Source organism: Tachysurus fulvidraco, chromosome 7 (assembly GCF_022655615.1).
Source record: "Tachysurus fulvidraco isolate hzauxx_2018 chromosome 7, HZAU_PFXX_2.0, whole genome shotgun sequence".
NCBI lineage: Eukaryota > Metazoa > Chordata > Actinopteri > Siluriformes > Bagridae > Tachysurus > Tachysurus fulvidraco.
In genome coordinates this window covers 20,088,872-20,104,680 of record NC_062524.1, presented here as the reverse complement: position 1 = coordinate 20,104,680, position 15,809 = coordinate 20,088,872, and the positions used below count along the sequence as shown (strand labels likewise).

The window sequence follows — 15,809 nt, the reverse complement described above, 5'->3', positions numbered from 1 at the left end:
ACACAACTAAAGATCCAAGCCATGTCTTGTTCTTTGTAAGCTGTTTTAATATACCTTTTAAAATGGGCTTTTTTTCTTTGTAGATTGTCTGGTATTTTGCTCATTTTGAAGGCTAATGGTTATTTTAACTAGCAAACCAATGAGAGTGAATGAGCTGATGGCATAACCAAGAAAGCTAACACTAGCTCATTTTCAGTTTATTGTCTGTATGACTGTAGCTAACACCCACAGTAGCTTGATAAGTTTAAAGAGAACGAGTGGAGCGTAAAAGAGGACACATCTGCATTTCAGCTAGTCCATTACATTAGCTACTTTGACTAACATGATAGATAATTAACATGACTAGCTAGCAAATAGTAGCTCAATCAGTCATGAATGAAAACTCTGAAACCTTTTTCTGACAAAGACAAAAACCAACAAACCTGTGAAAATTATTTGACTAGGTTTACAGTTTAGACTACATTTTACATCTAAATTAATAATGTTGGATATGCCACATTAATTTAGCCAATGCACAAAATGTGATTATTTGTACTTAGTTATTTCATAGTGTATGTGCTTCTAGGCATGAAAAAAAAACCAAACAAACAAGAAGTGAACTTTGCAGACATCAGCTCCAATTTTTGCAAGATAATAATGCCACTTTTGACCTAAGAAAATGGCTTTAAACAAGTAAATTGCATTATCTTGTACATTCTAAATATACAATCATTGGTACTACAGAACTCAGGTAAGAATCTCTAGTACAGCAGTTGTGATTAAGACTCTTATACATAGTACATCATGATTTGGCAATTTCATTGCAAAAATGCTCCATATCCATCAGGGGGTAATCTCCTGCACACAGCCCACCACAACTCATTTCACAGGTATCAGGGAGGCTTTAGATCTGTTGTACAACTGTCCCATACCAAAATGCTGATGATCATCTTCTAAGCCATTACTTTGTTGACTGGGAGGTGAAATGGGAGGTGAGATGGGAGGTGAGATGGGAGGTGAGATATAGCCCCAGTCCAAGCTGAAAACAAGCAGCCCTGAAGCATGATGCTGCCACCACCATGTTTCACCTTTGATACAATGTTCTTTGGATGACAAGCTGTATATATATCTTTGTAGAAATATGCCCAAAAGATACTACCTTTGTCTCAACATACATACCCCAGAAACGTGAAGAATTGCAGAAATTGATTTCACATGCAGGAAATGACCAGTACTTGCCAGATATCCCTGTAGCTCCTTTAATCTTACAATAGATTTCTTGGCAGCCTGATATGATTTTTCATCTTGTACACTCTTTGTATACTGATCTTTGTATATTGCTCTCTTGGCTGTTCCTTATCATTGGTTTGGGGGTAATCAGAACTGCTTGACAGGTGTATGATAATTACTTTTAAACATGAGTTTGAATGTGATTGGTTAATTCTAAACAGTCACATTGACCAATATCATATATATATATATATATATATATATATATATATATATATATATATATATATATATATATATATATATATATATATATACTCTTACATAAAAACATATATATTTTTTTTAAAACAAGCTTTAATTATTAATTATTATGATTTTTACATAAAGAATCTAGCAGATTCATCTGAATATAAGTAGAGAACCTTGGACTTTGGACCTTCACTGAAGAATGTGCTGTGAGTCATATGACACTGTCCATGATGCCCAGAACAGCTCACTTGACTGAGTCTATGGCAGAATTGCACTACAAATTCTCATTACAAATGAGTTTTATAAATGAATTCACATACTTTGATGGAAATCCTTTGGATAATAGGCAAATTATTACTATTTCTTATCTTTGTGATGATTCTTCTTCATGTCATACAGTATATCTTTCTGATGTAACAATTGTTATTAAAAATCATGACAATTTCTAATATTTTGAGCCACCCTGATGAGCCTCTTATCTCCTTCCTGCTCTGCTGTGAGCCCATGATTCAGCTCCCTATCTCTGTGCAAGATGACCCAACAGGACAACAAAGCATACTAGGAAATGGCAGCTGACCCTGGATGTACATGAGCTGATTTATTTTTCTACACTCATGCTGCAGCATAGTAATCAAACAGAGAAAGAAACCCCTACAAATGAATAAATTTCTGGCTGTTTTAGATGCCACAGTCCTTTTGCCTTTCCTCAACTCACACTCAAGTTTCCACTTACTGCTGCTAGACACAAACAGCTTTTAAGTATAATCAGTGCAGATAGTTGTCAGGTTTGCCACATTAGCTCATCCTCAACTAATCCCTCAGCAGTTTCTTGCTATATCATGCCCCATCTGCTAAAAACATTTTCTTTTTAACTATTTATAGTTGCACTGAATGTTCCGGAGCATCCACAAGGCAAGTAAGTTGCTGTTATCCCTTAATTTATAGCAGCTATAAAAAAGTAGTACCCTCACCAGATTCTTCCTTTGCAAATGACTCAATCCTGAAGTCTTACTCATGGCATACTGAATCTTACAAAGCACTGACACCTGACATAGTCTTCACCCATCTATCCTTTCTTCTGTACCGTACACCATAACACTGAACCTGTAACACTGTACCGGTTCATGGGGGACCTGGAGTCCATCCCATGGGCACAAAGCAAGGGACATCCTGGAATGCATGCCAACCAATCACAGGGCACAATAGCACACACATTCTCACACCCCCAACTCACACACTACAAACGATTTAGAAATGTCAGTCAGTCAACAGCACATGCATTGAATTTGGGTACCGCTGGGAAGAACATGACAACTCCACACACAGGGCAGAAGCAAGAATCAAAATCCCAGCCTCATTCTTTATGTATCAAATGAACAATTCTTTACTATTTTTCTTTTAACAATTTTTCTTTATTACAAGTTTTTAACCTGTGGATGAACTGTTACTATAGAAACCATAACATAGACCTATAGATCAGGTGACATTTTAAATTACAGCTAATGTCAGAGCTGCAGTAATAAAATCAATTAAAACTTTCTAAATAATATGATTTGAGAATTATTAACCTATATGAAACAGCATGATGTGATTCATGTTGAAAGGTACTTCAAATCCATTTTCACTGTTAATCTGTGCATAAAATTATTTGATTTGTCATATGCTGAGAATAGAGGGGCACGGTGGCTTAGTGGTTAGCACGTTCGCCTCACACCTCCAGGGTTGGGGGTTCGATTCCCACCTCCGCCTTGTGTGTGGAGTTTGCATGTTCTCCCCATGTCTCGAGGTTTCCTCCAGGTACTCCGGTTTCCTCCCTCCGGTCCAAAGACATGCATGGTAGGTTGATTGGCATCTCTAGAAAATTGTCCGTAGTGTGTGATTGCGTGAGTGAATGACAGAGTGTGTGTGCCCTGCGATGGGTTGGCATTCCGTCCAGGGTGTATCCTGCCTTGATGCCTGATGACGCCTGAGATAGTGACACGTGGCCTGAGGTAGATCGGATAAGCGGTAGAAAATGAATGAATGAATGAATGAATGAATGAATGAATGAATGAATGAATGAATGAATGAATATGCTGGGAATAACAATCATGGCTGTGTCTCTAAAATTCAATTTGGCAACTATTTGGCATATATCATAATGGCAGCCAAGTGGTTGGAAGGCTTTTCCCCGGAACAATGCACACTGCCAGTTAAGAAGCAAAAGCTTCTGCGGTACAGTTAACATAACATGGAGTTTCCTTCACACTTACCCCAGGCTAGCTCTTTAGGGGTGTTAGGCAGGGGATAAAATATGCTGTCATGTAAATTAATGGAGCTTAGGGGTCTGGCTTGATGCATGACTATTGGGGTGTCTAGAGAAAAAGGCTTTTAGTTTAATATACAGGTAAATACACTCTCCAGAGTAAAATCACAACAGAATAAAATCGCTACAGATGTACGTCAGACAGAAAAAATGAGATGTGATACATTGTGCTTGATACGACATTGTCATTCATGCAGAAACAAAAATGTGGGACTCAATGTGTCAGGTTTTGACGAGAGTATTTTTAAATAAGACACTGATCTTATTTTTAATTTTTCCTAATATGATTCACTACATATAGACTCACTAGTTCACCATTTGGTAGAAGAAACACTTCACAGCTGAGATCAGTCAATATAGATGGTTAAATTTGCACATAGATACCCCCCCCCCATTTCATTAAAACTGAATACTACAAGCATTTCTAAATATTTTCTTTTATTTATTTTGAATAATTTTTCATTGACATCTGGAAAAAGAAACAAATCTGTGAACATCCTACAGGAGATACAGTAGGTAAACTTGGGAACATGACATGTGCTTACCGTCATAGCAGAAGCCGTGGATGCAGGGGTTAGAGTTGCACTCGTCGACGTTGAGCTCACAGTGAGGGCCAGTGAAGCCTCGGATGCAGCGGCACTGGAATCCCAAAGGGAAGCGGTCCAGGTCAGTTTCGTCCACACACTCAGCCTCGTTCTCACATGGATTATTAACTTCACATGGCAGAAACTTGCACACCTGAAAACCTGGGCATAAAGCAAATCATAGAAAAGCCATTTTAAGTAAGTAAATAGAGTGGATATTTAAAGGTTGATGTGAATACTAGGCTGTTATACGAAATCTGTAATAAAATATAATTTTTTTCATACAAGTGTCTCATAATAACTTTGTCTATCAGGCACAAAGACATGCACTCAACCCAGAAGGTCTCCAGAGCAGAGGCACTATATGACATCTATGATCTAAAATTTAATTTCTTAAATCATTTTACACATAATTAAAACATTTTCAAAAACAAAGAAATGAGCAAACAAACAAACAAGTTCTAGGTACCGTATTGGAAACCAAGGCAACCTCTGAGGCAAGGGTTCTCAAATGCTTCTCAGTCAGGGACCCCTTTAAATTATAAAAATGGACCCCCTCAGTACAGATTTGTTTTACAAACAAGCTAGTAAAATTAGACACATAATTGAAATTAGTATGTTCATATTTTGGTGTCCCGCCTCTGCCTCGTGTGTGTGGAGTTCGCACGTTCTCCCCGTGCCTCGGGGGTTTCCTCCCCCAGTCCAAAGACATCCATGGTAGGTTGATTGGCATCTTTGGAAAATTGTCCGCAGTGTGTGAGTGAATGAGAGTGTGTGTGCCCTGTGATGGGTTGGCACTCCGTCCAGGGTGTATCCTGCCTCGATGCCCGATGACGCCTGAGATAGGCACAGGCTCCCCGTGACCCAAGGTGTTCGGATAAGCGGTAGAAAATGAATGAATAAATGAGTGAATGAATGAATGATATTTTGGTGTGTTGGTGGCAGGGTATTTTTTCTGTTCCAACATTCAGTTGTTGGAACAAACAACAAATCACTGTTTATTTTTTATTTTTTTTAATTGTCACTAGATTCCAGATGATATCATTTATACAGTACAGTAGGAATGTGAACACTGAAGGTGGTCTGTTTCCATGATCCAATTCCAGTTCCTACTGAACATTGCCACTGAGAGATGAAAAGGAAAAAAACAATAAAGGAATACCAGCTATAATATTCATGTACAGTATCTGTGACATTTAATCAAGGCAACATTTGGTATTAAGAAGGATAATGTGCACCAAGAAAAAAACATTCTAATAAACTACTTCATCATTACACCAGCAGCAGCAGTCTGAACCAGTGAGACAAGACAGACTGGATCTATGATTACATCAGTTTCTGATCGCACGATGTGCATGTAACAGCAGAGATATTTAAAAATCATCACATCTGATGTCATTTTTTTGGTGAGTCTATGTCTGCTGTCTCGCTTTCTTGTTCTGAGCTAACAAGAGTGAAACCTGCTGTGGTCTCTCTTCTTTTTTTTCTTGCAGCCCATTCTCTTCAAGGTTCAACTTATTTTGTGTTCAAAGCTGGCTTTCTTCACACCAATGTTACAAGGCATGGATATTTGATTTATGCCATGTTGCCTTCCTGCCGTCCTGCACCAGTCTGCCTAAAGTCTCTGATCTTTTGCTTTATTGAGGTGGTTTTCTGCCCATAGAGCTGCTGCACGTCTGCTACCTTCTCCTTATACTCAGCACCTTTCATGACATAATTCCAGAATTCCAGCTTCCATTGCCATGTCAAGCACCAACAAATATTTATACAGTGATTTGCTACCATATTATAGGTGGAGTAGATATTTGCATGTGCCTGCTGAGTTCTATGACTTATTTGATGATGCAGGTTTTAAATTCCATTTGTAGGATTCTCCTGCTGTTTTATCCCTCTATTATTGAAGGTCACTGCCAGTATGTGTACCGAATTTCCCTAAATCCATTTCTTTTAAGAAAAACAGAATAAACTTAACTGGGCCTCAGTAACTGTGTGTGTGTAACTGTAAATGCTCAGACTAGCATTTAGGACTGTACAATATGAAGCCCCATTGTTTTTGTACACTTTTAAAGTGTCACACAAGGTCAGTGGAAGGAGGGGGGAATTTTAAGCAGTTACTAATCTTGTGGTTAGAGATCGGTATTAAAAAGGCTTTAAAAAATGAAAAGCAACATGAAAATCTGCATTAAACTATTTGACTAGTAGACAAGTCTAATAAAGCCTGACTTTGCTCTCATTAAAGTACCGAACATTTCTAAAAATCTAATAACCATAAAACGGAAAATTGTAAAAGACTAATCAGTGTTTCTAAAGATGAGAGAACGAGCAGTTCATGTACACACACACATTGGAGATGGCATCTTTATTTATTTTTTTCTTAATCTGTTATTTTGGGGATTTTCTTTGTCTTGTCCTCAATGTGCCGTGGAGCACTATATATAGATATATACTGCACATTTTATATACTGCTCCAGATTTTGAACATAATTGTGCTGAATGATATTTTTAACTACTTGTGTATATTTCTACACAGCTGACAGGTCCATCTCTTTCGCTCGTGTTCAAAGCCTCAAAGGGGTTTTTTATGTTTACAACTTCACATTTGTACAGAAAAAAATGTGACGATGCTTGAAAACTGAAAGATTGACAGCTTTAAATGTTTTTTGGGTCATTCTTATCAGAATTATACTTGCTAGATGATAGAGGAAGTATTTCGATTGTCTGATTTCGAAAGCGTTTGAAACAATTATGTAATTATTCTTCCAAATTTGTGTCTTCCAAGGTATCAGTAATTCTGAAGTCCATGGATTTCTAGTATTGTCAAACAGTAGAAAGGTTTTGATATTTCAATTATTTCACATTTTCAAAATCGTTTGTGCCTGTCAAAGAATTTCATAGTTCACACAGTTGGTTTGTCAGATGTAGCAAGCTAAGAGGTGAGACCTAATACAAGTGCTAATAATTTTTAAAGTATGCCATGAAGATGGAAAGAATGCTCTTATATCAAAACTTTCATTTATTATAACATTACTAGTAACATTAACATCGGACAGCACAAAGATACCGAACACAAAGATTATTTTTCTGTTTTCTCTGCACAAATGGCATTTCTAATTAAATAGTCATGATTTTTATTGAGTAGTCTAGAGGAAATGTTCCCTGTCTGCAGTCATACAAATTGCTGTGCACTTGTAAAGCTGCACAGAAGAAAAAGTGGGTGGTATGCCAACTATTCATTTGAAAATTGGAGAAATAGTTATGCACCGAGAAGTTGAGCACAGAAAAATGAAAGCAACGATGTGCTACATGTTTGCATGGTTAAAAATCGCTCAGTATGTGGATGTCTGTCATTAACATGAGCTGGCATGTGGTCCAATAATCAATGTGTCAGTGTGTTCAGTTAAAATTAAACATACACACACATACTCTCTCTCTTTCTCTCTCTCTCTCTCTCTCTCTCTCTCACACACACACACACACACACACACACACACACACACACACACACACACACACACACACACACACACACACACACACACTCACTGGTGGACCCTGAGTTTTTCTCATAAAATATCCATGAAGGTTAGACAGAAAAAGATGTGCCTTTATAGAATGTAGTTAATGGATCAAGGCAATATTACATTGAGAATTAGGGCTAAAGATACATAGATTCATTCCACAAATATGAACACAAGCCAAAAAGAACTTTCCTCTGACCCTTGCAATCAATCTGGCTAACGACACCAATCAGTATGAGTGGGGCTTTATGATGAAGCATATTTAAGACCTACCTTTTCCTGAGCAATTATTTTTTAAAGTGCACATCCAGTACATTGCCTCTTCAAACATGCCCTTGAGTTTTGTTTAGGCTTTTTTTTAGTCCTAGGACTTAACACAACACAACAGGGCTTGCTGAAATCAGAGAGTATTGGCCTTTGTAATTTGATGCACTGTTTAACGTCTGTGTATTCAGAAAACAAAGATGTGGAAGCTCTATCCAGATGGGTTCAGACAGGCAAAGAAAAAAGCTTTCTGGAGCTGATTAACCTTGATTTTTTTTTGCCTACTGCTTTCCTACCTTCCCTATTCTGTGCTTATTACCTTTAAATAGATCTACACATTGGCACCGGTAATTACCAGCCTGGTCTCGGCAAGTGGCTTCATTCTTGCAAGGAGAAGAGCTGCACTTGTCAATATCCACCTCGCACACAGGTCCTTTGAGAGGGGAAACAGACGGCAGGAACAAATAAACTGAGGCACAAATACACAAATGGGATGATTGCCATTACCATCCTCCTTTTGTACAAAATATTAGCTGTTCAACAAAGAAACGCAAGAGATGAACGTTGATTTAATTAACGCCGATGAAATTACAGACAATTTCCTACAAACTGCCTAACAAATAAAGTTTGTTCTAAAAATATATTCTAATATCCTGCACAGCTTAATATATGCTGATACCATTACCTGAGTTATACCTATTCATATTTAGCAGATACTGTATGTAGATATGCCTGATTGCATGACACATACCGGTGAATCCAGGAGGACAAATGCATATGAACCCATCAGTGAGATCCACACATGTGCCTTCGTGCAGGCATGGAGATGACAGGCATTCATCGATGTCAATTTCACATAAAGTGCCTTAGGAAGATGCAGAGAAGAATACACAAGAGTCTGAGTCTTGACATTTAACATCTATATATTAAAAGCATGTATAGTACAGAGCAAGAGATGAAAGAAAAGCAATCTATAATACAATACACTTAAAAGATTTTAGCACTGCAGAACAAAATCCTTCAGCATAAAAAAACTAAAATAATAGACAGAAGAATGACGGTTGGCCGATTTTGTCTACAATTTGTCTACATGTGATCTCCAGACATTGTGTCTTTAAAAGGTCTAAAGTGAAAGGTAAAGAAATATATAATAAAAAAAAACAAGTAAGAGATGTATGTGAATTCATACGGTGTAAACAAACCTGTGACTCCGTCTGGACAGACACAGCTGAAGGAGTCGAGCTTGTCCATACAGGAAGCTCCATTTTTACAGGGCTGACTTAGACACTCGTTTACTTCAATCTCACAGTTAACGCCTGGAGGAAATGGAGGAACGGTTTAATTTATTGAATAAGTCCTGACTGTGGATTAGCTCTAAATAAATTATTATTAATTGATGAGTCTAGCCATTCTAAATGTACAAATGTTTTATATTAGTTTTAGTTTCTGTAATTTTGCAAAAACAATCGCTTTAAACTCAACAGCCGCAATCCCAATGATGTTTTTCATAAACGTGCAGTTATTCTTATCCAACTGATGAAAAGGTAACATTTAAGCAGAGATTTTCCCCTAAAGATTAGTGGGAATAAACCAACTTGTCTAGTTAAGGTACCAATAAATCCAGGTGCGCAGAAACAGTGGTAGGCAGAAATGCCATCTTTGCAGATGCTGACTGTTCCACAGGGCTTATTGGCACAGTCATCAATGTTGATCTCACAAAATTGCCCAGTTAACCCTTAAAGAAAAGAAAAAGAAAAAATGAAGTCTTGATTGTCTTTTGAATGTGAATAACTGAACATAATCTGAGATTCACAGCAGCCTAAAAAGACCACCGTGTATCCTTTTCAAAACACATACTCCAGAACATAACGAATTGATGAAAGCCTAGAATGTTATATAATTCTTAAATCCTTAAAGAAAATAAATTAATAGCAGAGGCCTAATAATATGAATCCTAATAGATTCAGCTCCTGTTTAGATCATTTTATATGTAGCATTAACGCAATGACATACAACATGTCCAAAGCTCTATTAATTTGCCGTTAACCTGTCAGACAATCAGATTAAGGGCACTTCACATGAGCATATAGACACCAGGCAATGTGTCACTACAGACTGAAAAATGTGAGAATAAATATTTATGGCAGATGCACTTCCACATGCAAACCCTCTGGGAAATTCACACGTTGATCCACAGCAGTACGATCCCTTCACATAGTGCCTCATGGGAGTTTCGCACAGCTGCCCCATGCAGCTATGAAGGCACAAACACTTGAAACTGCCTCTCGGTTGTTCACATGGTGAACTTGTCAAGCGGTACATGGATAAAACATCAGTATTCTTACTGTGTTGAAGTGCATTCATGGTGCAGTGTCACCTGCTCTGTATCCTGTGTGAGTCCGGGCCAAAGCACCAGGTTTAAAAGAAGACTGCTTTAAAAATGCTAATAAATAATGACAGACTGTGGGTGGTATTTATCTTTATAAATCTGAATGCAAACCAGAACCTAAAAGCTTTCACCCATTTGAGTCACATTAGCATCTACAGGTGATGTTTGCTTTTTTAAGCTTGCAATTTCTGTAGCTTTCCTATCACTTTTTGTATCCTCAGCTGTTGGACACATGCCATTACTGATACTTTATGCATTTACCTACATTGAGCCAAAAGCATAATCAAACTGATGAATGAGGCACAAGACTATTAAATTGCTGTGCAAGGGAAATGTCGAGGGTGCAATAGTACATTTATTTTTAAGCAAATAATTCTCTGTTACACTCTGCTGTGTTCCTCAAATGAGGTTTTAACTTCAGTATAGGTCTGTTGGTTCTCTGTGGTATAAACAAATTGGATTAACAGTGAATAAGCGAGAACGGTGAATGCCTACAAATGCTATGGTCGAAAAACAGTATTTTAAAGAATTACAGACGTAATGAATATCAATGGCAGATAAATCAAATTTTCTAAGTAACCCCAACTAATAGAATTCCATCATTTAGCTTATATAACACTGTTTAGTTCTTGAGTCTGATTGCTCAGAAGGTGTTGTTTAGATTTTTATAACAGCACGGCTATGTTTATTTTAATATGCTCTTTCTAATTTCTAATATTTTCTTTAATCCGAAGCAAATGACAACCAAGACAGGATACAGCTGAGCAGTTGAGGGTTTAAGGATCTTTCTCATCGGCACAGCAGGGAAGATTGGTGACTTTGGGATTTGAACTCATAACATTCTGATCATTTTCAATCACTGTATCACCATCACACTACAGTATACTCTACTTTTAGAATTACCTCCAATCTTCAGGGAAGTCTTTCCTATACAGTATAGAGTGTGGCTTTGGAGATTTGTGATCATTCAGACACAAAAGCATTAATGTAGTCAGGCACAGATCTGAAGTGAATTTGGTGTTCCAGTTCATCCCAGAAGTGTTTGTTGGAGTTGAGGATCATGGCTTGTGCAGGACACTGCAGTTTTTCCACTCCAACCTTAACACACCAAGTCCTTATGGGGCTACATGTCTACTCCACAAAGTCATTGTACTTTCGGCTTTGTGACAGCACTTTGGGAACAACAAATACTGTATATGCAGTAGGTGTGATGGGCAGGTGATGATTTACAGTAAACTAGTAACAGACTAATAACAATGTGTTGAGTTTAATAAAGGAAAACATATATTTATGTTTAAACATTGCTACTTATTTAGCGATTATGAAATTAGTCTCCAGTGTCAGTGGTTTCGAAGAGTCACAAGTTTTTTTCTGCCATGAGTGATTCTTCTACACTTTGCACTCTGGTTTCTCTGTAATATAAGCTGCTTATTTTTTGTCTTATTAACTAAGAAAGTGTACATAAAAGAAGCTGGTATTGGAAATATAATTGCTAGCTGTATAAATAGAAGCAAGCAATGACAGAAACATTGTGAACTTCGTACAGTTCATCAAGTTTTCTGCAACAGGGAAACCTTCACGGCAGAGGATTTTTACAGAAGTTTCTCACTAACATGACAAGATGGTTTTATTTGTGTTCTACTAACTTAAAGACTAGTGAAAAACTTCCTGTTTATATCTGCTAGTTTTAAGCATTATTACTTATGTACTGAATACAAGCACAGCTATTATTTTGCTTTAGGTACAAGCTTGCAGCTAAAGTGCCATAGGTAATCACAGCATGCTGACATTCAGTATAACCTGCAAGTTCGATATTGTAAATGACATTTCTTACATAATATGGATAAATGTATTGTTTATTTATGTTCAGCTAGTGGAAATATATCCCTAATAGCACATCGGCTATGAAGTGAGCATGGCTTCCTCAGGATACATTTATACTGGCAGAGCAAATATGAAAGAAGTAAGTAATAACAGGAGATAGCTAGCGCTATAATTGTATATACAGTACAGTATGTTTCAGTAACGTAATTGGCCTTCTGCCAAAAGTGGTGTTTCTTCATCTTTTTTACCTTAACCTGATGAACTTTCATAAGTAATGATCATTCATTCAAAAGTAATATTCATAAAATGTATTTTTTGCTTTGCCTTCTGATGATGTCACTAACACTAATGCAGTAACTGGTTCAAACTAGACAGTGGGATTTAATGTGGTGAACAAATCTAAGCAGAGTGATACACACTGTGCAAAGCTAGTGTTTGTTATAGGAAATATAAAGGCTCTTGAAACACAAATCAACCAATCAAATTAGTGGCCCGGAACTAACGATTTTATGTGATAACGTGAACTTGAGGACATACACACATCATTAAGTATAAGTGAGTGATGAGTGTCATGTGTCGTTCTTTTAATAAATGAGAAAACATTTTAGTCATTGGGAACTTGTTGTGGTATCAGTGGCAAAACACTCATGTTTTAATACACTTAAGCTGAAAGGTTTTTGCTCTATTCTTTAGTTAATGAATACAAAGGACCCTTTTACCTGGTGGGCATCTGCAATGAAAGTCTCCATTCTCTATATAGCAAATGCCATTATTTTGACAAGCTTCACTCCGCGATGTGCATTCAGTTACATCTTTCTTCTCTGAAAGAAACAGACAAGTTAAAATAAGTAAAAACTTTATTTATACTTACTGATATTTAAAGTGAAATGTTAGCTTTAGTCAACTTTATAAGTATTATTATTAGTATATATTAATAGAAAAATCACATCCCCTCTATGTTATGCATCCCATACCCTTGGTGATCCCCACTTTGTGTTCCATGGTTTTAAACAACAGACAATTTCACAAAGAAGTTTTACAGAACATTAGACTTAGATTTAGACCCATCATGAGCAAACAAGCCCTTTACATCTTGAAAGGAATAAGTTAACGTTAAACAAGATCTTGTCAGCAGGAATGGTACCCAAAGCCAAACAGCATCCCTGCAGCTTTTATTTGCAGCTTAAAACTTTCAACTTGAAGAGTTTTAGGAACATTTATGTAAATAAATATGGCTAAAGTAAGTACAGCAATATTGATTAGTAGCACATAAAGAAAAAGAACAGTATAGAACAGAATAATAAAATATACCATACTATTATTGGAAGAACAACCACAACTTTGAAGCTTGGAATGGCAGAACTGTGATGTGGGGGTGTTTTTCCTGAAAAAGTTACTGGTGAACTTCAGAAGATAGAATTATTATGAGGAAGCATTAGAAACACTAGAGCAAGATGTCAGGCAGAAAGTTTAAAATCGGTACCAACAGGGTTTTTCCATAGGACAGTGTTCCTACACATACAGTACCTCAAAAGTGAAATTCCTGTAGTGGTCAATGCAAAAGCACTGCCTTGTATCTCATAGACCATATGTGTACTGAATTGAAAAAGCTATGCCAAGAGATTGGCTGAAATAACACGAAATATGTTTTATTGTACTGTAAAACTGTATTTGAACAACTTTATGCTAGGTTTATGCTATCTTTTGTCCTCAACTGTATGCTGGCTGTTGTACATGCATGAACATTTTCTTCAAGGCCAAATTCCATGCGCACCTGATCTTCACTTCCATGTGTGGAAAACAGTTGACTCCACACCAGGCCTTCTCATAGTGTCTGATCACTTGTGGCTGTATGTGCACAAATGCCCAAAGCCATGTTCCAAAATTTATGAGAAAGCCTTCCCAGATGTGTAGAGGTTATTATAACAGCAAAAAGGGAACAAAATCAATGTTAATGTTTATAGTGTTGGATGGTCACTTGTCCACATTTGGCCATACTTAGATTTGAGCATTTTAATGCATTAATGCAAACAGCATTAAAGAGCCTGCTTATTTAACATAATTAAAGTCTAATATCTACACCATGCTTAGCAGCAATTACTGCAGCTAAATGCTTCCTATAATTTGATGTGAGCCTTGCACATCTCTGAGGAGGAATCTTGACCCACTCTTCATTGTAGAACTGCTTTAATTCTGACAGATTTGCATGTCTTTTAGAATGAAAAGCTCTTTTCAAATTCTGTTAAATTATCACCCAGGACTTTTACTAGGCCACTCAAATACTTGACTTTTTCCGAAGTGGAATTGCTAAAAAATTGCTAGTGGAATTAGAAGTTGAAATGCTTCTTTGTTTGGGATAATCGTCCTGCAGCATCACCCTATAACACTCCTGCTTCAGGTCACAAACAGTTGGGCCAACATTATCTTTAAGAACATTCTGGTACTAATAATTCTGGGAAATTTATGCTTCCTTCAATCATAGGATAGCAAGTAACTCAGGTCCCCATTGGGATCACACTGTCACTGTCATGTTTTACTGTAGGTATGGCATGCTAACAGTTAATGTATTTGCTTCCTGACAGATACAGGATACACCCTGGACGGAGTGCCAACCCATCGCAGGTCACACACTCACACACAATTTTCCAGAGATGCCAATCAACCTACCATGCATGTCTTTGGACTGGAAACTGGAGTACCTGGCGGAAACCCCCAAGGCACAGGGAGAACATGCAAACTCCACACACACAAGGTGGAGCCGGGAATTGAACCCCCAAACCTGGAGGTGTGAGGTGAACGTGCTAACCACAAAGCCACTAAAGTATATTTAAACTTTAATTATTTAAATATGTAGATTAATTTTAAACTTTTATTATTATTATTATTATTATTATTATTATTATTATTATTATTATTATTATTATTATTATTATTAGTGTTATTACTATTATTATTAACAATAATAATAGTAATAACAATAATAATAATAATAATAATAATAATAATAAAGATTAATATTATTATTAATATTAATATTGTATATTTATTTATGTTTCCATACTTCTGTAAAGCTGCTTTGAGACAATGGGAAATGTTAAAAGCACTATAGAAATAAATTGAATTGAATTGAATTGACTAAGCTTTAAAGCCAACATTTCAGCTTAAACACATACCTGTACTGAAACTTGTAGCAAGGAATGTACAAAAACAGACGACCATGTCGTTATTGAACATGTGTGTGTAAAAGTAATTGAATGGTAATTGTTCTGTTTCAGAAAACATGGTCATGAAAACATGGCCAAACTCTGAAAATGTGAACTTTGCCCTGGATTTAATTATATAATTTGTGAATTTCCATTTATAATGCAGTTATGTGATTACTAGTACACTGTTCCTCCCCACTTTAAATTTAGTAGCGTGCATTAGGTCATTTTTCATTGGTATGCATGGACCTTGGTACCCCA

At 36.8% G+C, this 15,809-nt stretch overlaps 1 protein-coding gene across 1 annotated transcript in view; it reads right to left on the bottom strand.

Moving 5' to 3' along the window:
* eys (eyes shut homolog) overlaps nt 1-15,809 on the bottom strand; it is a 243,598-nt gene that overhangs the window by 165,316 nt on the left and 62,473 nt on the right. Inside the window, 8 exon segments of the mRNA XM_047816667.1 lie at nt 4,312-4,512; nt 8,452-8,565; nt 8,884-8,997; nt 9,335-9,448; nt 9,745-9,867; nt 10,316-10,437; nt 10,906-10,960; nt 13,065-13,157. Coding sequence (XP_047672623.1) covers nt 4,312-4,512; nt 8,452-8,565; nt 8,884-8,997; nt 9,335-9,448; nt 9,745-9,867; nt 10,316-10,437; nt 10,906-10,960; nt 13,065-13,157 — 936 coding nt within the window.